This window comes from Oncorhynchus gorbuscha, linkage group LG26 (assembly GCF_021184085.1).
Source record: "Oncorhynchus gorbuscha isolate QuinsamMale2020 ecotype Even-year linkage group LG26, OgorEven_v1.0, whole genome shotgun sequence".
Classification (NCBI taxonomy): Eukaryota; Metazoa; Chordata; class Actinopteri; order Salmoniformes; family Salmonidae; genus Oncorhynchus; species Oncorhynchus gorbuscha.
Genome location: NC_060198.1, coordinates 16514081 through 16537111, shown reverse-complemented (window position 1 = coordinate 16537111; position 23031 = coordinate 16514081). Strand labels below are relative to the sequence as shown.

Here is a 23031-nt window from a genome sequence, read left to right as displayed (position 1 = left end):
TTGATTTCCCCCATCACAAGGGATTTATGGCTGATTTAAGACGAAATAGTCAACCCTGTTCTGGTCAACACTGTTACTTTATTTGGCAGTTAATAGACACTTACTGTTGTAGTTTTTTTTCATTTAACCTCTTGAGATGTAAAAATATGTTTTTTGTATTAAGTTGAACATGTACTCTTTATGACAGAATGTTAAAATTAGGTGAAATCAAACATTTATTTTCACCAAGTTACACATCTCAAAAGGCACCAAAGTGGTGAAACGACCCAGTAACATAGGGCTGTCAAATTAATTTACCCAAATGGACCATTTAATTGAGAAAGAGCAGTGGTCCTCAAATGGCTCATGGGTTGCCCTGCAGTAGCATAGCATTGGTTTGGCAATTAAACGTACCTCCTCTGATGCATAGTGCTTTCTGGCTAGCAGAGACTTGCCCAACTCAATGCAGGCGGTGAAGCTGTCATTGCGGGTGTCGATCTCAGCCTTGATACCCTGGTGGTTGTTCATCAACAACTCCACAGAGGACACGTCCCTGTGCAGAGAAAGAAAAATATGCATGCACGCAGACAGGCGCGCACACACACAGACAGGCACACACACACAGGAGCACACACACACACAGGAGCACACACACACACAGGAGCATACACACACACACACAGGAGCATACACACACACACATCAGGATATCCGTATACAAACCTAAGATTGGAATAGGAATTTCAGTTTACCTCCTGAATTGACTGAATTGAAATGGAACTGACCCCCACCTAGCTAAGTACAATAATCATTTACCTTGGATTCTCCTGGGCTTCGATGAGACGGATGACGTCCTCCATCCACAGCATGAGATCGCGCACCATGCTGAAGAAGTGAAATTTGTCACCCGTGTCCAGGAGGCGGCCTCTGCGGACATCGCAGGACTCCAGCAGGGTATTCCAGGCCTCCAGCACCTCGCTCTCCCTCCGCTGGATGTCGTCTGCCTTGTCGCCGGCGTAAGCTGACTGGAGGCGGACGGCATCCTCCTGCAGCTGTCTCACCTGAAGGTCCAAACACAAGTCGCTTTAATGCATTTTATTCTACAATTATACTACCTTTTGCTGCCTGGTATTTACATGAAATGACAGGCTATATGTAATTAACAGGTTAATAATTACTAGTGATGTGCACCCAATATGGAAAATCTATATTGATATTGGTAAAAAAATTAAATAACCGATACCATAGCAGTTTTATGAATAACATTGTGTGATTGTTTCATTTTCTGTTCATTTCCATGGCTTTGTGAAGCTCAGACAACTGCTTTCTTATTGCCTATTGGGATTGCCATCTGGGGGCCAGTTTGAATACAATGGGAAGCCAGTTGGTGACCCATCAGCAGGCAGTTAAGTACAGTGCATTCTGAAAGTATTCAGACTAGAGGTCGACCGATTGTGATTTTTCAACGCTGATACCGATACCGATTATTGGAGGACCAAAAAAGCCGATACCGATTAATCGTCAGATTTAAAAAAAATATATATATATATATTTTATTGATGTACAACGAAGAGCTGCTGGCAAAACACTCGAAAGTGCTGTTTGAATGAATGTTTGAGCGTTGGTAGGCAGAAGCAGGCGCGTAATCAGATACTTAGATACTTGTATGCTCAGTCAGATTATAGGTTATAGGACACGCTAGATAATGTCTGGTAATATCATCAACCATGTGTAGTTAACTAGTGATTATGATTGATTGTTTTTATAAGATAAGTTTAATGCTAGCTAGCAACTTACCTTGGCCTTACTGCATTCGCGTAACAGGCAGTCTCCACAACGAGAGAGGCAGGTCGTTATTGCGACCTAGTTACTAGTTAACTGTAAAGTTGCAAGATTGGGTCCCCCGAGCTGACAAGGTGAAAATATGTAATTCTGCCCCTGAACGAGGCAGTTAACCCACTGACTAACTGACTTGCCTAGTTAAAAAAAGGTATAAAAAATTAATATATATTTTTTAATTTTAAAAATCTGCAAATTGGCGGCGCCCAAAAATACCGATTTTCGATTGTAATGAAAACTTGAAATCGGCCCTAATTATTCGGCCATTCCGATTAATCGGACGACCTCTAATTCAGACCCCTTGACTTTTTCCAAATTTCGTTACAGTCTTATTCTAAAATGGATTCAATACATTTACCTCATCATTCTACACACAATACCTGATAATGACAAAGCAAAAACAGGTTTCTAGAAATGCTTGCAAGTTGATTAAAAACAAAAAGCAGAAACACTTTATTTACATAAGTATTCAGACCCTTTGCTATGAGACTCAAAATTGAGCTCAGGTGCACCCTGTTTCCATTGATCATCCTTGAAATGTTTCTATAACTTGATTGGAATCCACCTGTGGTAAATTCAATTGATGGGACATGATTTGGAAAGGCACACAACTGTCTTTATAAGGTCCCACAGTTGACAGTGCATGTCAGAGCAAAAACCAAGCCATGAGATCAAACACATTTTTCTTAGAGCTCCAAGACAGGATTGTCTCGAGGCACAGATCTGGGGAAGGGTACCAAAAAATGTCTGTAGCATTGAACACAGTGGCCTCCATCATTCTTAAATGGAAAAGTTTATAACCACCAAGACTCTTCCTAGAGCTGGCCGCCCGGCCAAACTGAGCGATCGGGGGAGAAGAGCCTTGGTCAGGGAGGTGATCAAGAACTCGATGGTCACTCTGACAGAGCTCCAGAGTTCCTCTATGGAGATAGGAGAGATTCCAGAAGGACAACCATCTCTGCAGCACTCCACCAATCACGCCTTTATGGTAGAGTGGCCAGACGGAAGTCACTCAGTAAAAGGAACATGACAGCCCGTTTGGAGTTTGCCAAAAGGCACCTAAAGACTCCCAGAACATGAGAAACAATATTCTCTGATCTGATGAAAACAAGATTGAACTCTTTTGCCTGAATGCCAAGTGTCATGTCTGGAGGAAACCTGGCACCATCCCTACAGTGAAGCATGGTGGTGGCAGCATCATGCTGTTGGGGATGTCTTTCAGTGGCAGGGACTGGGAGACTTGTCAGGATCAAGGGAACGCTGAACGGAGCAAAGTACAGAGAGATACTTGATGAAAACCTGTTCCAGAGAGTTCAGACTGGGCGAAGGTTCACCTTCCAACAGGACAATAACCCTATGCACACAACTAAGACAACGCAGGAGTGGCTTCGGGACAAGTCTCTGAATGTCCTTTGAGTGGTCCAGCCAGAGCCCGGACTTGAACCCGAACATCTCTGGAGAGACCTGAAAATAGCTGTGCAGTAATGCTCCCCATCCAACCTGACAGCTTGAGAGGATTTGCAGAGAAGAATTGGAGAAACACCCTAAATACAGGTGTGCCGAGCCTGCAGCGTCATAGCCAGGAAGACTCGAGGCTGTAATCGCTGCCAAAGACACTTCAACAAAGGACTGAGTCAAGGGTCTGAATACTTATATAAATGTCATTTCTATTTTCTAAAAACCTGTTTTTGCTTTGTCATTATGGGGCGTTGTGTGTAGATTGATGAGGGGAAAAAACTATTTCATCCATTTTAGAATAAGGCTGAAACGTAACAAATGTGGAACAAGTCAAGGGGTCTGAATGCTTTCAGAATGCTAAGTTGAGAGCCTGTGAGAGGGTTTTGTGTCTGCAAGAACAGTCATGTTTCCTCTTTTGTATAATAGTGTAGGTTATCAATATCAATATTACATTGAATGATCGATATTGGTGCCCACCACTAATAATAACATGAGATTTCATTTTCCGCAGTGCAGTGATTTGGTGAAGTGAGCTACAGGGAGATATTAGCTATATCTACCTGTGTTCCCAGGGCCTGGATGTCGTGCTCGAAGGTGGTGTGCATCCGCTGCAGTGTCTCCACCGTGTTCTGGTCACGTCCCACCTCCTCGGGAAGCTTCTTGTGTTTGTCCTGAATGCGGCCCAGGATCTCCTTGGCGTCGTGGTAGAACTTGTGTAGCTCGTAAGAGGCAGCCAGGATCTGTGTGCGCGTGTCGATGAGCTCCAGCAGGTCAGCCCAGGCCTCGTTGAGGCCGTCCTTCCACTCAGCCACCGTGGCGGCATCTGCGTGGCCCGCATTAATCAGTTCGTCGGACAGGCGGTTGACGGCATCCACACGCTCCTGGCCGATGTTGCCTGTGTCACGGGAAAACTCCCGGAAGCGCTCCTGGAGCATCTGTGGATGGATAGATGGATTGAGAGGAGGAGAATGAGGACCTTTAACACAAATATATATTGTACTGCCCTGTACTACCTACTAAAAGGTAATGGTGGTATCAAATGGGCAGTACTGAAATCAGTCTATGGCCGTGTTACAGACTGTTTGCAAAGCAGTCACACACCAAAGCACACAACACCTGGATAAGTGTCAACCATATCAATATGATACCCAACTGCAATGCAGCATTCAATTATTGGTACTTTAATACAATCATACATTGTGCAATGTGCTGCTTTGCAGATGGTCTGGAATATAGACTGTGTTTTCCTCCCTGACAGCACCAGGAGTGAAAGGGTAGGGTTTGAAGTCAGGTGACGTAGCTTACAGTGACATGCTCGTAGTCCTGTCCCAGCTCGTGAGATCCAGCCACCACCTCCCGCTCGGCAATCCACTGCTCCAAGTCGTCGACCTCGCGGTTGAGCTGGAACAGGCGGAACCTCTCATCCAGTTTGCCCCGCCTCTCCTCAGTCAGGTCCTTCATGCCGGCATAGAGCTTGTCCACCTGAGACTGACGCATGCCTATCCTCTCACTGCCCACACAAACAGAAATCAAGACTTCAATGATCAGTGGATGGGTTTAACAAGAGTAATCTTTTTTGTTTTTGCAAAAAAGCATATTCTTGTTCCAGCCCAATACTAACACCCCTGATCAAACTAATAAACTAGTCATGGTCTGCAATCAAGGCTTTCGTTTCGTGAAATCAGGTCTGTTAGGGTTCAGATGAAACAAAAATATGCATACACACCACACTCTGGTCTACTGAATACTCCACTCATAGAAATACTTTTTCTAGATCGGACATTCATATTCAAGTCAACGTTCCTTGACGGGTGGCAATAATAAGTGACATTCTACTTCAATGGCTTCACTCTGGGCTCTTTCACTGACCTCTCTGTATGTCCTGCAGCTGTCAGGCCTCTGCTGGTCTTGGAGAGCTGATGGACTGTCTCAGCGTAGTCCTCCACAGATTGTTCCACAATCTGGTGCTTCTTCAGCATGGCTACAGAGCTCTGCTCATCCTAAGAGGGAAATACACTTGTTTTTAGCGCTTTGGGAATTCTAAGTTAGTAGCAACATTATCAATACACACACACACACACACACACACACACACACACACACACACACACACACACACACACACACACACACACACACACACACACACACACACACACACACACACACACACACACACACACACACACACACACACACACACACACACACACACACACACATTTGTACAGCACCAAATCACTGTCAATAACACCCTAGTACCTTGGCTTTGTCCTCAGACATCATGTACAACTCCTGCTCGCTCATCCAGGCCTCTGCCTCGGCGGCATCAAAGTAGTACTTCTGGGCGTTGTGGGACTGCTCCAGTCGGGCGTGACGCTTCTCTGTCTCCTCAATCATCAGACCCCACAGCTGTTGCAGGTCGGCCAGGCGCTGGCGGATGGCCTCCACGGCAAGGCTGTCCTCCATCAGCAGGCTCTCGCTCCGCTCGAAAATGTCGTCGAAGCGGGGCTGGTGTCCCTGGATCTCCTTCTGCAAGGTCTGAGAAGGGGACACAATACTTTTATTGCACATTTCCATGGAAATTAATTTTGTAATGTCAGCAATACATTAACATACTAGATACACAAAACCAAGAGCACAATACAGTAGATACACTTCAAGTAAGTAAGTAAGCTATGCCTGAATGGCTCAAAGGGCAGGAGCCCTATTTCTGTACTGTACACCCCCTGGAGAAGACGCCAATCTATCTACCCTATATTTCAATTAAAACTCAATAAGACAGTGATACTCTTTGCTATGTAGGATATCATTCAATATATTTGCTTAAATATCTTGGTGGGAATAGGATAACAGATCTAGGCAGGCTCTATCCAGCCACCTTATCACCAAAACGATCAGCCTCATTGCTTTTAAACGTTTTGTTGATGCGAGTGGCTGTATTAGGTTGGGATCTATCGGTATCCCACATCTCTCCCAGAGTATGTTTGGAATATTTCTTTATTGCACAGAAGGACAAGTTGACCAATAGAATAGGTCAACTTTTGTAGTATGGGGGATAGTAGATTCACATAGGCTTATGCTTTTGCTATTCGTTAAGCCTACTCATCTTGTTGGCTGACAAAAAGCAGGCTAAATGTGGACATATTCAATATGCGCCTCGGAATTCGCAGTTGTGTCACCGATGTGTCTGTCTTCATTCACTTGTAGCCTACTTCTTGCCTGAGAAAGACCCAATCACGTGATGGGCATTGGCTACATCTGAGAGACCCATGTGAGTGAGAGGTGCTACAGAGCACGACAGCTGGGAGAATGGAATTATAAATTGCCTATTATATTCAGCCCAAGGGCACAACTGCTACTTTTTCAATTGTATTCCTCATACTGTAAAATAATGTCACGGAATTTGAAGTACCGTAATTGCTGGACTATAAGCCGCTACTTTATTCCCACACTTTGAACCTCGCGGTTTATACAATGACGCGGCTAATTTATGGATGTTTCCCGCTTTCACAAGATTCATGCCGCCAAAAAAACTGAGCACCGTCACATAATGTGACGTAAATCGAGCGCGCTCAAACTTCCCATCATTCTGATTTACGGTAGTAATTTTGTCACCCTCATCATGGCAAAGACACGGAGAAATGCATATGATGCAGCTTTCAAGTTGAAGGCGATAAATCTGGCTGTTGGAAAAGGAAATAGAGCTGCTGCATGGGAGCTTGGCCTTAATGAGTCGATGATAAGACGTTGGAAACAGCAGCGTGAGGAACTGACTCAGTGCAGAAAGACAACAAAAGCTTTCAGAGGGAAGAAAAGTATTTGCAGCCACTCGACATCAGTGTAAATCGTGCATTTAAGGTGGTGCTCCTTGTTCAGTGGGAGGCTTGGATGACAAGTGGGGAGAAATCCTTCACTAAAACGGGCCGCAGGCGCAGAGCATCTTATGGTCAAGTCTGCCAGTGGGTCCTGACAGCGTGGAGCATTGTCAAAAAATCCACTATCATCAACGGGTTTCGAATGGTTGGACTGCTGCGTGTTGAAGGGGCAGCATGAGCTCAGCGGGGTATTTGCCTCCGGGTGAAAGTGACGAGAGCGACAATGAAAATGATCCAACATCAGATGAAGCAATTCTGAGGCTATTCAACACCGACACAGGAGGAGATGACTTCAGTGGTTTCAGTGCACAGGAGGAGGAAGATGGTGACCAATGACTTTCTTGGTAGGCTACTGTTTTAATTTTTGTTACAAGCCGTGTTTCGTTAAAGCCTATTTATTTTTGTTACAAGCCGTGTTTCGTTTAAAGGCTGTGTAAAGTTCATTTGTTTCAATGTACCGGTAGGCACCTGCGGCTTATAGACATGTGCGGCTTATTTATGTACAAAATACATATTTTTTTATAATTCAGTGGGTGCGGTTTATATTCAGGTGCGCTTAATAGTCCAGCAATTACGGTAAATCATGTCTGCTAAATTAACTAGTGTAGCCCACAGCCATATGGCATAGCCATATCAGGGCCTAACATAAGGACAACAGAGTATGCTATTCTGTTCTTCTGAAATATACTACATTTTCTTTATATCATGTTTCTTTAGTCATGTCTAAAATACATAATGGATTTATATTAAATTGATTTATTAGACGTTTTAAAATGTAGATGTTCCAAAGGTCTGCATCAGTGGCTTGTAGGGTATGCCTGGAAGCCAGGAGATGCTAAACGTGTTTATGCTAATTACCAGGCAATTACCAGTGAGAACAGCAGTTATTTGCTTGACAATCACTGACTGACAAAATTTCATGAACAACACGGTCCTAAACACGGACACTAGCAATTATAATTTTGCTTATAAATAAGTGCATAAACATATTCACAACAATAGAATGGTGCTTATTTTGGGCCTAAGTGTGACTTCCTTGTAAAGTGACATTGTCACGATCGTCGTAATAACATTCAGACCAAAGCGCAGCGTGATATGGGTTCCACATATTTATTAAAGAACAAACTAAATGTGAGGTCAATGAAGTGCTCACAGGCAACTACACATAAACAAGATCCCACCAAAACACAGTGGGGAAATGGCTGCCTAAATATTATCCCCAATCAGAGACAACAATAAACAGCTGCCTCTGATTGCGAACCATATCAGGTCAACATAGAAATGAACAACCTAGATTACCCACCCTAGTGACACCCCAACCTAACCAAAATAGAGAATTTTAAAAAAGCTATGGTCAGGGCATGACAGACATGTTCAGTACATGAGAAAAATACACATACCTGATTTTTCTTGATAAGCAGTTGAACGGTCTGTAGGTTGTGACCATGCTCTGTGGAGGTTGCAATTGGCATCCTCTCTTCGACCCAAAGCTAAAATGGACAATCCAAATAGATTATTAAGTGCATTGAATGAAAATACCAGAACAAATAAAGCCTCAGTGGAACATGTGCATGCATGCGCACACACAAACGCTTGTTTTACTATCCTTGTGGAGACCAAACAATTGATTCCCATTCAAAATCCTATTTTCCCTAACCTAACCTAAAATAAATGCCTTAAACTTAAACTGCCCTACATACTGGTCTTGACGAGAACAAAGACAAATGTTGAGGGAGATTCCCTTCTGTACCGTTCAACCAATCCAGTAAATGTGGAGGAGTTAAGATGGAGTGTCGCCTTGTTAACGTCCCAAAGTTGCGTCACAGGCTCTCTTTACATTTCCCCTGAAAACCAAAAGGTCTCCACTTGTCTGAATTTTGCTTGTTTTACTATCGGCAAACCAAAAACAAACAAACAAACAAACACACACAGTACACCCCCAGGAGGCAGCTCAATCAACTATCAACTCACTATCTCATCCTCCACGTCGCGGTTGAACTGGTGGATCTCACGGGAGGCCACCAGGAAGTTCTTTCTCTTCCTCAGCGGGTCGAGCAGCTCTTTGAACTTGTGCTCCACCATCTGTCTCTGGCCATCCACCTCCTCTGTGACATTCCCTTCCTGGCTGAGGACCAGTGCCTGGCTCTGCAGCTCCACCACTTCCCTCTGACGGACCTCCACCTGGTTCTCCAATATCTAGGGGCCACCAGGGAGAGGGAGGAGAACATTTTGAACACTATGTTTCCCCTAGATGATGTTCCTGGCGGGGCCCAGGCCACTAAGTCAACATCCATGGTTTCTTATCAAAGATTTTCAGATCAGACCAATTGATGCCATACATTTTTTTATTGCTAAAAAACAATTAAAGCCAACTTATTTAAATTATTATTAGTATTAATATGTTGCATTATTATTTGATTAACGCCAACATGATTTATCAATTTGATTACAACGACACATGCTCCACCATGTACAGTACCTGCTGCTTTTTGAGCAGGATATTGACGCTGGTCAGGTCTTTGCCATAGTCATCAGATTGAATCTGTCCCTCCAGGCCACCCAGCCACTTGTCCAAGTCAGCACAGCTCTGTGTGAACAGCTCGGTCTTGTTGGCGTCAAACAGGCACTGGGCTTTGGTCTGGGTGGTAGACTCCAACACTTCCCACATCTTCTGGAGGGCTGAGAGCTTCTCCTTGACCACCGACTCTGTCTCAGGCTTCTCTAACACCAGCTGCATCCCATCCTGGAGAGGAAAGACTTAGAGTCACCTTTATTTCCCAAGTAGTTTTACAAGTACCAGGAATTTGACCTAGTGATGTGGTGCTGCCATGCCTTACAGTAACAAAATACACAGTATGAAATAGAAAAGGTCAAGTTTATGGATAATCTTTGTGTTTCTGCAGTTGTTGAAACACATTTTATGGTCGTGAAGAACATTTAGTGCGGTGGGCAGGTACAGTCAGTTAGTTATGGTGGGGTAACCCCATGAGTTTTGGAGTGGGTATAATATGGCAGTTAGTGAGTATAGGGTAGTCATAATCAGTTGGGGAGCTGTAGTGGGTACATACACTCAATAGACAGTTTATTAGGTACACCCATCTAGTACCGGGTTAGATCCCCCTTTGCCTCCGGAACAGCCTGAATTCTTCAGGGCATTCAATAAGGTGTCGGAAACATTCCACAGGGATGTTGGTCCATGCTGACATCACGCAGTTGCTGCAGATTGGACGGCGGTACATTCATGCTGCGAACAGCCCGTTCCGGCCACTCAAGCGAACTGAACTCACTGTCATATTCCAAGCGATGTTCTTCCACTCCTCAATTGTACAGTGTTGGTCATCTCGTGCCCACTGGAGCCACTTCGTCTTGTTTTTAGCTGATAGGAGTGGAACCCGGTGTGGTCGTCTGCTTCAGTAGCCCATCCATGACAAGGATCAACGAGTTGTGAGTTCCGAGATGCCGTTCTGCACACCACTGTTGTACTGCGCCGTTATGTCTGTTTGTGCCCCAACTGTTAGCTTGCACAATTCTGGCCATTCTCCTTTGACCTCTCTCATTAACTAGCTATTTTCGCTATGCAAGCTATCCATTTTCATGAATGGGGTGGTGTACCTAATAAGACGTGAGTTGAATATTTTACATAAAGTAATGCTAAAGGAAATTGTGACAGTAAGTGTGGGGTTCTTGATGTGGCATCTATGGTTCTTCGGAATTCTGAAAGGTTCTTGAAACATAATGAAGCCTGCAGATGTGTCCCTTTCATAGCACACAGAAAATTGGCCAGTGTTTATTTTTCAGTGTAACATTTTTAGTGTTGACACTGTAAAGAGTTAAATTAACACTCAGTGTGGTTATTAACACCAACAGTGGGGTTATTTTACAGGAGTTGAAAAAAACCCACAGTTAACATTATCATATTTCCCAGCATGCTCTACTGCAGGTCAATTTTTTAAAATTGTTTGTTTCAATATCAATTTTTTGCATGTACATTGATTAATTAAATGTATGCTACTCAGAAATAAATAACATACATTTTCTAAACTATTCAAATCTGTTACTTGGACTTATTGTACCGGTTACTGACATTTTTGTTCAATTCTAGATGTTTAAGGTAGTCTCATACCTTAGTCTTCCCAACCCTGGAAGTCATTCTGAATGCAGGTTGCGGGTGAATACAAATTCTAAATGTTGGATATCCCCACTCCAATAGGAGTTACACATCACTTTGCAAGCCAGCATAATGTGGCTTGCAGGTCTGATGTGGCCCGTAAACTATGAGTTTCAGGCCACTGTATAAGGCTAAAACTAGGCCCTCAAAAGAAGGACTTATGAAATATGTATTTTATTCTTAAAATAATGTAATTTTAATGACAACATACACTTAAGACTACTTAAAAGTCTAGATAACTGATCACGCTAATGTCATGTAATTGGAGGCACTTGTTATTAACTTGTGTTCATTCATCTAATACCCAATGCAAAATCATCAAGACAGAGTGAATCTTATTTTGGTTTTGCTAACCTTCTCAATTTTGTCCAGCCACTCCTTGTTGGACTGCAGCTCGGCCATGAAGGCCTGATGCTTGAGCCATTTGCTGTGGAGGTTCCTGGCCTCGTCGTACGACATGTCCTGGGCCGTGAGCATCTTCTCATTGATCCACAGGGACAGCTGCACACACACAGAGGTAGGAGGGTCATTGTATTTGACTGCCTTAGATTGTGAAAACAGTCTGTCACTATACTTACATGCACTGTTTATATTTAATACATAGCGTGGCAATGTATGCATTCATAGTATCGAGACTTATACCAATGTTAGACTGTATGAACGATTTCTCACGTCCAGATTAAGCATATTCCTGGAATAATAAGCACTTTCAATGGAGAATCTCTATTGAAAGTGCTTTTTAGTTCAGGAGTAGGATTAATCTGGGTCCGGGAAAGACATGTTGGGCAGCAGACCTCCTGGGAATCCTGTAGGAACTTCTGAAGGTCCCGGTTATCCTTCAGCCTCATCAGTAGCTCCAGAGTAGCCTTGCGGTTCTTCTTATGTCTGTGCAAATGTTGGGTAAACAGATTTGATCATGGATAATAGGTCCCATGTTTATTGTGACTACCACAAACAAGCTCCCAGTTGTGTGTACCATATACAGTATATCACAAAAGTGAGTCCACCCCTCACATTTTTGTAAATATTTGAGTATATCTTTTCATGTGACAACACTGAAGAAATGACACTTTGCTACAATGTAAAGTAGTGAGTGTACAGCTTGTATAACAGTGTCAATTTACTGTCCCCTCAAAATAACAACACACAGCCATTAATGTCTAAACCGCTGGCAACAAAAGTGAGTACAACCCTAAGTGAAAATGTCCAAATTGGGCCCAATTAGCCATTTTCCCTCCCCGGTGTCTTGTGACTCATGAGTGTTACAAGGTCTCAGGTGTGAATGGGGAGCAGATGTGTTAAATTTGGTGTCATCGCTCTCACACCCCCTCATACTGACTGGTCACTAGAAGTTCAACATGGAACCTCATGGCAAAGAACTCTGAGGATCTGAAAAAAATAATTGTTGCTCTACATAAAGATGGCCTGGGCTATAAGAAGATTGCCAAGACCCTGAAACTGAGCTGCAGCACGGGTGCCAAGACCATACAGCGGTTTAAACTGGCCAGGTTCCACTCAGCACAGGCCTCGCCATGGTAGAACAAAGAAGTTGAGTGCACGTGCTCAGCGTCACATCCAGAGGTTATCTTTGGGAAATAGACGTATGAGTGCTGCCAGCATTGCTGCAGAGGTTGAAGGGGTGGGGGGGGTCAGCCTGTCAGTGCTCAGACCATACGTCGTACACTGCATCAAATTGGTCTGCATGGCTGTCGTCCCAGAAGGAAGCCTCTTCTAAAGATGATGCACAAGAAAGCCCGCAAACAGTTTTTTGAAGACAAGCAGACTAAAGACATGGATTATTGGAACAATGTCCTGTGGTCTGATGAGACCAAGAAACGTATTTGGTGCAGATGGTGTCAAGCGTGTGTGGCGGCAACCAGGTGAGGAGTACAAAGGATCAGCAGAGCATGATCCCCTCCCTTCGGAGACTGGGCCGCAGGGCAATATTCCAACATGATAACAACCCCAAACACACCTCCAAGATGACCACTGCCTTGCTAAAGAAGCTGAGGGTAAAGGTGATGGACTGGCCAAGCATGTCTCCAGATCTAAACCCTATTGAGCATCTGTGGGGCATCTATGGATCTCTTTCTTTCTCTCTCTCAGAGGACCTGAGCCCTAGGACCATGCCCCAGGACTACCTGACATGATGACTCCTTGCTGTCCCCAGTCCACCTGACCATGCTGCTGCTCCAGTTTCAACTGTTCTGCCTTATTATTATACGACCATGCTGGTCATTTATGAACATTTGAACATCTTGGCCATGTTCTGTTATAATCTCCACCCGGCACAGCCAGAAGAGGACTGGCCACCCCACATAGCCTGGTTCCTCTCTAGGTTTCTTCCTAGGTTTTGGCCTTTCTAGGGAGTTTTTCCTAGCCACCATGCTTCTACACCTGCATTGCTTGCGGTTTGGGGTTTTAGGCTGGGTTTCTGTACAGCACTTTCAGATATCAGCTGATGTACGAAGGGCTATATAAATACATTTGATTTGATTTGATTTGATGGGGGAGTGGAGGAGGACTCCAGTGGGAACCTGTGAAGCTCAGGTGAACTCAATGCCCAAGAGGGTTAAGGCAGTGCTGGAAAATGATGGTGGCCACACAAAATATTGACACTTTGGGCCCAAATTGGACATTTTTACATAGGGGTGTACTCACTTTTGTTGCCAGCGGTTTAGACATTAATGGCTGTGTTATTTTGAGTTATTTTGAGGGGACAGCAAATTTACACTGTTATACAAGCTGTACACACACTACTTTACATTGTAGCAATGTGCCATTTCTTCAGTATTGTCACATGAAAAGATATACTCAAATATTTACAAAAATGTGAGGGGTGTACTCACTTTTGTGATATACTGTATACAGTTGAAGTCGTAAGTTTACATACACCTTAGTCAAATACATTTAAACTCAGTTTTTCACAATTCCTGACATTTAATCCTAGTAAAAATTCCCGGTTTTAGTTCAGTTAGGATCACCACTTTATTTTAAGAATATGATATGTCAGAATAATAGTAGAGTTATTTACTAAGGTTTTATTTATTTCATCACATTCCCAGTGGGTCATAAGTTTACATACACTCCATTAATATTTGGTAGCATTGCCTTTAAATTGTTTAACTTGGGTAAAACATTTTGGGTAGCTTTCCACAATAAGTTGGGTGAATTTTAGCCCATTCCTCCTGACAGGGATGGTTTAACTGAGTCAGGTTTGTAGGCCTCCTTGCTCGCACACGCTTTTTCAGTTCCCGCCCACACATTTTCTATAGGATTAAGGTCAGGGCTTTGTGATAGCCACTCCAATACATTGCCTTTGTTTTCCTTAAGCCATTTTGCCACAACTTTGGAAGTATGCTTGGGGTCATTGTCTATTTGGAAGACCCATTTGCGATGAAGCTTTAACTTCCTGTCTGATGTTTTGAGATGCTGCTTCAATATATCAAGATAATGTTCCTTCCTATTTTGTTAAGTGCACCAGTCCCTCCTGCAGCCAAGCACCCACACAACCTATCCCTCAACGTAACCAAGACTACGGAGATGAGTGTGGACTACAGGGAAAGGAGGACCGAGCATGCCCCCATTCTCATCGACGGGGCTGTAGAGGAGCAGGTTGAGAGCTTCAAGTTCCTTGGTGTCCACATCAACAACAAACTAGAAAGTTCCAAACACACCAAGACAGTCGTGAAGAGGGCACGACGAAGCCTATTCCCCCTCAGGAAACTAAAAAGACACTCAACGGAACGACTTGATTAGTGTAGTGTCAACAACGCACCCACTGCCAGCTAGCCTACTTCAGCAGTACTGTATCATTTTAATCATTTTAGTCAATAAGATTCTTGCTACGTAGCTTAACTTTCTGAACATTCGAGACGTGTAGTCCACTTGTCATTCCAATCTCCTTTGCATTAGCGTAGCCTCTTCTGTAGCCTGTTAACTATGTGTCTGTTTATCCCTGTTCTCTCCTCTCTGCACAGACCATACAAACGCTCCACACCGCGTGGCCGCGGCCACCCTAATCTGGTGGTCCCAGCGCGCACGACCCACGTGGAGTTCCAGGTCTCCGGTAGCCTCTGGAATTGCCGATCTGCGGTCAACAAGGCAGAGTTCATCTCAGCCTATGCCTCCCTCCAGTCCCTCTACTTCTTGGCACTAACGGAAACATGGATCACCACAGACAACACTGCTACTCCTACTGCTCTCTCTTCGTCCGCCCACGTGTTCTCACACACCCCGAGAGCTTCTGGTCACCGGGATCCTCATCTCTCCCAAGTGGTCATTCTCTCTTTCTCCCCTTACCCATCTGTCTATCGCTTCCTTTGAATTCCATGCTGTCACAGTTACCAGCCCTTTCAAGCTTAACATCCTTATCATTTATCGCCCTCCAGGTTCCCTCGGAGAGTTCATCAATGAGCTTGATGCCTTGATAAGCTCCTTTCCTGAGGACGGCTCACCTCTCACAGTTCTGGGCGACTTTAACCTCCCCACGTCTACCTTTGACTCATTCCTCTCTGCCTCCTTCTTTCCACTCCTCTCCTCTTTTGACCTCACCCTCTCACCCTCCCCCCCTACTCACAAGGCAGGCAATACGCTCGACCTCATCTTTACTAGATGCTGTTCTTCCACTAACCTCATTGCAACTCCCCTCCAAGTCTCCGACCACTACCTTGTATCCTTTTCCCTCTCGCTCTCATCCAACACCTCCCACACTGCCCCTACTCGGATGGTATCGCGCCGTCCCAACCTTCGCTCTCTCTCCCCCGCTACTCTCTCCTCTTCCATCCTATCATCTCTTCTCTCCGCTCAAACCTTCTCCAACCTATCTCCTGATTCTGCCTCCTCAACCCTCCTCTCCTCCCTCTGCATCCTTTGACTCTCTATGTCCCCTATCCTCCAGGCCGGCTCGGTCCTCCCCTCCCGCTCCGTGGCTCGATGACTCATTGCGAGCTCACAGAACAGGGCTCCGGGCAGCCGAGCGGAAATGGAGGAAAACTCGCCTCCCTGCGGACCTGGCATCCTTTCACTCCCTCCTCTCTACATTTTCCTCCTCTGTCTCTGCTGCTAAAGCCACTTTCTACCACGCTAAATTCCAAGCATCTGCCTCTAACCCTAGGAAGCTCTTTGCCACCTTCTCCTCCCTCCTGAATCCTCCTCCCCCCCCTTCCTCCTCCCTCTCTGCAGACGACTTCCTCAACCATTTTGAAAAGAAGGTCGACGACATCCGATCCTCGTTTGCTAAGTCAAACGACACCGCTGGTTCTGCTCACACTGCCCTACCCTGTGCTCTGACCTCTTTCTCCCCTCTCTCTCCAGATGAAATCTCGCGTCTTGTGACGGCCGGCCGCCCAACAACCTGCCCGCTTGACCCTATCCCCTCCCCTCTTCTCCAGACCATTTCCGGAGACCTCCTCCCTTACCTCACCCCGCTCATCAACTCATCACTGACCGCTGGCTACGTCCCTTCCGTCTTCAAGAGAGCGAGAGTTGCACCCCTTCTGAAAAAACCTACACTCGATCCCTCCGATGTCAACAATTACAGACCAGTATCCCTTCTTTCTTTTCTCTCCAAAACTCTTGAACGTGCCGTCCTTGGCCAGCTCTCCCGCTATCTCTCTCTGAATGACCTTCTTGATCCAAATCAGTCAGGTTTCAAGACTAGTCATTCAACTGAGACTGCTCTCCTCTGTATCACGGAGGCGCTCCGCACTGCTAAAGCTAACTCTCTCTCCTCTGCTCTCATCCTTCTAGATCTATCGGCTGCCTTCGATACTGTGAACCATCAGATCCTCCTCTCCACCCTCTCAGAGTTGGGCATCTCCGGCGCGGCTCACGCTTGGATTGCGTCCTACCTGACAGGTCGCTCCTACCAGGTGGCGTGGCGAGAATCTGTCTCCTCACCACGCGCTCTCACCACTGGTGTCCCCAGGGCTCTGTTCTAGGCCCTCTCCTATTCTCGCTATACACCAAGTCACTTGGCTCTGTCATAACCTCACATGGTCTCTCCTATCATTGCTATGCAGACGACACACAACTAATCTTCTCCTTTCCCCCTTCTGACGACCAGGTGGCGAATCGCATCTCTGCATGTCTGGCAGACATATCAGTGTGGATGACGGATCACCACCTCAAGCTGAACCTCGGCAAGACGGAGCTGCTCTTCCTCCCGGGAAGGACTGCCCGTTCCATGATCTCGCCATCACGGTTGACAACTCCATTGTGTCCTCCTCCCAGAGCGCTAAGAACCTTGGTGTGATCCTGGACAACACCCTGTCGTTCTCAACCAACATCAAGGCAGTGGCCCGTTCCTGTAGGTTCATGCTCTACAACATCCGCAGAGTACGACCCTGCCTCACACAGGAAGCGGCGCAGGTCCTAATCCAGGCACTTGTCATCTCCCGTCTGGATTACTGCAACTCGCTGTTGGCTGGGCTCCCTGCCTGTGCCATTAAACCCCTTCAACTCATCCAGAACGCCGCAGCCCGTCTGGTGTTCAACCTTCCCAAGTTCTCTCACGTCACCCCGCTCCTCCGTTCTCTCCACTGGCTTCCAGTTGAAGCCCGCATCCGCTACAAGACCATGGTGCTTGCCTACGGAGCTGTGAGGGGAACGGCACCTCAGTACCTCCAGGCTCTGATCAGGCCCTACACCCAAACAAGGGCACTGCGTTCATCCACCTCTGGCCTGCTCGCCTCCCTACCACTGAGGAAGTACAGCTCCCGCTCAGCCCAGTCAAAACTGTTCGCTGCTCTGGCCCCCCAATGGTGGAACAAACTCCCTCACGACGCCAGGACAGCGGAGTCAATCACCACCTTCCGGAGACACCTGAAACCCCACCTCTTTAAGGAATACCTAGGATAGGATAAGTAATCCCTCTCACCCCCCCTTTAAGATTTAGATGCACTATTGTAAAGTGACTGTTCCACTGGATGTCATAAGGTGAATGCACCAATTTGTAAGTCGCTCTGGATAAGAGCGTCTGCTAAATGACTTAAATGTAATGTAAATGGTCCTGAGATCCTCAAAAGGTTCTACAGCTGCAACATCAAGAGCTGGTTGCCATCACTGCCCGACAATTGCTCGGCCTCTGACCTCAAGGAGGGTAGTGCGTACGGCCCAGTACATCACTGGGGCTAAACTGCCTGCCATCCAGGACCTCTACACCAGGCAGTGTCAGAGGAAGGCCCTAAAAATTGTCCAAGACCCCAGCCACCGCAGTCATAGACTGTTTTCTCTACTACCACATGGCAAGCAGTACCGGAGTGCCAAGTCTAGGTCCTAAATGCTTCTCAACAGTTTTTACCCCCAAGCCATAAGACTCCTGAACAGGTAATCAAAAGGCCACCCGGACTATTTGCATTGTGTGCGCCCCCCCAACCCCTCTCTTTATGCTGCTGCTACACTCTGTTTATCTTATATGCATAGTCACTTTAACTATACATTCATGTACATACTACCTCAATTGGGCCTACCAACCAGTTCTCCCGCACATTGGCTAACCGGGCTATATGCATTGTGTCCCCACCCGACAACCCCTCTTTTACGCTACTGTTACTCTCTGTTCATCATATATGCATAGTCACTTTAACCATATCTACATGTACATACTACCTCAATCAGCCTGACTAACCGGTGTCTGTATGTAGCCTCACTACTTTTATAGCCTCGCTACTGTATATAGCCTGTCTTTTTACTGTTGTTTTATTTCTTTACCTACCCATTGTTCACCTAATACCTTTTTGCACTATTGGTTAGAGCCTGTAAGTAAGCATTTCACTGTAATGTTGTATTCGGCGCACGTGACAAATAAACTTTGATTTGATTTGATGCTGCCACCCATGTGCTTCACGGTTGGGATGGTGTTCTTCGGCTTGCAAGCATCCCCCATTTGCCTCCAAACATAACGATGGTCATTATGGCCAAATAGTTATATTTTTGTTTCTTCAGACCAGAGAATATTTCTCCAAAATGTACGATCTTTGTCGCCATGTGCAGTTGCAAACCATAGCCTGTTTTTTATGGCGGTTTTGGAGCAGTGGCTTCTCCCTTGGTGAGCGGCCTTTCAGGTTATGTCGATATAGGACTCGTTTTACTGTGGATATAGATACTTTTGTACCTGTTTCCTCTAGCATCTTCACAAGGTCCTTTGCTGTTGTTCTGGGATTGATTTGCACCACAGTACACTCATCTCTAGGAGACAGAACGAGTCTCCTTCCTGAGCGGTATGATGGCTGTGTGGTCCCATGGTGTTTGTACTATTGTTTGTACAGATTAACGTGGTACCTTCAGGCATTTGGAAATTGCTCCCAATGATGAACCAGACTTGTGGAGGTCTACAATTCTTTGTCTAAGGTCTCTGATTTCTTTAGATTTTTTGATGATGTCAAGCAAAGAGACACTGAGTTTGAAGGTAGGCCTTGAAATACATCCACAGGTACAACTCAAATTATGCCAATTAGCCTATCAGAAGCTTCTGAAGCCATGACATCATTTAAAAAAAAATCCAAGCTGTTTAAAGGCACAGTCAACTTAGTGTATGTAAACTTCTGACCCACTGGAATTATGATACAGTGAATTATAAGTGAAATAATCTGTCTAAACAATTGTTGGAAAAATGACTTGTGTCATGCACAAAGTAGATGTCCTAACCAACTTTCCAAAACTATAGTTTGTTAACACAACATTTGTGGAGTGGTTGAGATGATTGTAGTCCACAATCATCTCCCTAGTCTTGGTTACGTTGAGGGATAGGTTGTGTGGGTGCTTTGCTGCAGGAGGGACTGGTGCACTTCACAAAATAGATGGCTTCATGAGGAAGATGGCTTCATCAAAATAGATGGCTTCATCACGATACACAATACAAAGTAAATGCAAAGATCAATATCAAGCGTTGTACTGGCATTTGTGGTAGCTGTAAACCTAATAACTGGGTGGTCATATATCTAACCATTGGTTGTATTCTGGGTAGTCTTTTTTTGCAGTAAAGCTGTGCAGGTAGCCAACTGGTTAAGCGTTTTGAGCCAGTAACTGAAAGGTTGCTGGTTTGAATCCCTAAGGTAGAAAAATCTGCTGCTCTGCCCTTGAGCAAGACAATTAACCCGGGCACTGATGATGTCGATTAAGGCAGCCTCCCGCACCCCTCTGATTCAGAGTGGTTGGGTTAAATACGGAAAACACATTTTAGAGGAATGCATTCAGTTATGCAACTGACTAGGTATCCCATTTCCAGGAGATCGCTTCATGATATTAATGTGGTTCGTGGGGCATTAAATACTCCAACAGGTGTGAGATCTAATCTGCGCAGCAGAGTAACCGCAAAAAAATGACGACCTGTCCACCAGTGTCATTTGTAACTATATAGCAGAAGAGGCTTCTAACCTGTTGTCAATAGACGCCGCTCTCTCCTGGATGCGGTCGGCGTTGATGTTGCCATCAGTCGCCAGCCGCCTGCCAGCCTCCACCACACTGTTGATCTTCTCTTCGTTGGCGTCCATGGTGGTCATGAAGTCCTCCTGCTGCTTGATGGCTACTTCGGCCCCCTCAAGCGTAGTGGCCATCTCTGTATGGGCCATCATGTACTCCTAAGATTAGAGTTATAAAAAGAGAGAGTCAATCACAGGGTTTTCTAATAATCCCCACTGAGACTGGATATCCAGGTTGGGGTCAATTCCATTTCAAATCAGTTAGGGAGTACACTGAAATTCTTGAATTGACTGAACTGAAACAGAATATAGAACCCAACCCTGCTGGTAATTCAATCTAAAGTACATTGGACACTTTCTGAAATGTACTTTTTTGATTTGCAAAGCAGCATGTCCTAGGTAGAGGGAGTGGATTATAGTTGGGCACACAAAATGACACATTGTTACCACATCCCTGCCTAGTAAAATTAGGTAGTAACAGCTAAAAGAGGACTTTAAAATAAACTGTTACCAAAAATCACATTTTGAATGAGTGTAATCAGTGAAATGAAATAATAGTGAAACGGAACCATTCACTTTGGATTCCTTGGCTAATATTTTTCCACTCTTGAAATAGAATTGAAACTCAATTGAATCGAACAATCAAGTACCCTGGTTTAAGGGGTATTGACCAATCAGCGTACCTGGTTGTTGAGGAAGGCCTCGGCCTGCGTGGTGTCCCTGAGAAACAGTTGGTAGGCGTGGGACTGGGACAGCAGGTTCTGCCGGTTTTCCCACATCTTGTGCAGCTCATTCCAGCCCGTGTCCAGGGCCTGTAGCCGCTGCCTCAGGAACATGTACTGGGCATCGGTCTGGCCCTGGGTCACCATCTCACCCATGTCGCGCATCTTCTGGTAGTCCTCCTCGTAGTTGCGGATCTCGTTCTTGATGCCCTCGTGCTGCGCTAGCAGCTTCTCTGCCTCGGCCAGCGTGTTGGGTGTCTCCTCAGAGGCGACGGCTGTCTGTGTGCGCGACAGCCAAGACTGGAAGTCATCCAGCTCGCGCAGGAACTGCTGCAGCTTGCTGGCCTCACCAAGGGACTCCTCGCGATTACGCAGTGTGGCCTTCATCTCCTCCCACACGGCAGTGATCTCGGCCAGGCGGCCCTTGATGGCCTTGGCCTGGTCCGGGTGCTCGCCGGCCAGCCGCTCTGCCTCGCCGCGCAGGTCGCCCAGCTTGTCCTCGATGGCAGCCAGGTCACGCTCCATGCCAGTGAGTTTACGCTGCAGCGCCATGACACCCGTCAGATCATTGCCCAGCTCCTGGGTGGACTCGATGACCTTAGTCTTCTCGCGTATCCATGACTTGGTTTCGTTGCAGTCCAGGTGATAGTTCTGCACACCCAGCGCCGAGATTAGAGACTCCTTCTTCTGGTCTGCCAGATCCCGGAACTGGCTCCATCTGAGGAACAAATTAATAAATAGAAATATGGTAATTTAGCAGACACTTTGATCCAGTTGACGGACAGTGACACATATTTCAATATTTGTGGCCCGTACGGGAATCAAACCAACCATAACCCTGTTGTTGCCAGACCAAGGCTCAAATTGACTGAACTGGCCAATTAATTTGATGATAACCAATAATAAATGTCCAGCTCAATTCAAAGGATAAAGTCATATCCAACACACAATAACACAATTTTGAGTCAATAGGTATTATTAATTCACCATGAGAAAAGTAAAGGTCAGGCATAGTTAAAATCACATAACTGCTTAACATTATAATATCCTAATCATCTTTTGGTTTCTTCATTTGGCATCAGGTACAGTGCCTTGTAAAAGTGTTTTTCCTATTTTGTAGCATTACAACCTGTAATTTAAATGTATTTTTATTTGGATTTAATGCAATGAACAAAATAGTCCAAATCGGTGAAGTGAAATGAAAAAAATTACTTGTTTCAAAAAATATATATATTTTTTTAAAGTGGTGCGTGTATATGTATTCACCCCCTTTGCTATGAAGCCCCTAAATAAGATCTGGTGCAACCAATTACCTTCAGAAGTCACATAATTAGATAAAGTCCACCTGTGTGCAATCTAAGTGTCACATGATCTGTCACATGATCTCAATATACACGCACACCTGTTCTGAAAGGCCACAGAGTCTGCACCACCACTAAGAAAGGGGCACCACCAAGCAAGTGGCACCATGAAGACCAAGGAGCTCTGCAAACAGGTCAGGGACTGTCACGATCGTTGGAAGCACACTCGGACCAACGTGTAGCGTGATCTGGGTTCCACATCTT

At 45.4% G+C, this 23031-nt stretch overlaps 1 protein-coding gene across 2 annotated transcripts in view; it reads right to left on the bottom strand.

The window, feature by feature from the left end:
- The window catches only part of LOC124015154 (spectrin beta chain, non-erythrocytic 1-like), a 110200-nt gene that overhangs the window by 14777 nt on the left and 72392 nt on the right, over positions 1–23031 (bottom strand). For both annotated transcript variants that reach the window (XM_046330144.1, XM_046330145.1), the window contains 13 exons: positions 21428–22184; positions 20701–20903; positions 12117–12207; positions 11677–11823; positions 9634–9897; positions 9126–9350; positions 8555–8644; positions 5539–5817; positions 5146–5276; positions 4582–4786; positions 3837–4211; positions 796–1040; positions 394–532 (listed from right to left, as the gene is read on the bottom strand). In XM_046330144.1, coding sequence (XP_046186100.1) covers positions 394–532; positions 796–1040; positions 3837–4211; positions 4582–4786; positions 5146–5276; positions 5539–5817; positions 8555–8644; positions 9126–9350; positions 9634–9897; positions 11677–11823; positions 12117–12207; positions 20701–20903; positions 21428–22184 — 3151 coding nt within the window. The remainder of the gene's footprint in view (positions 1–393; positions 533–795; positions 1041–3836; positions 4212–4581; positions 4787–5145; positions 5277–5538; positions 5818–8554; positions 8645–9125; positions 9351–9633; positions 9898–11676; positions 11824–12116; positions 12208–20700; positions 20904–21427; positions 22185–23031) is intronic.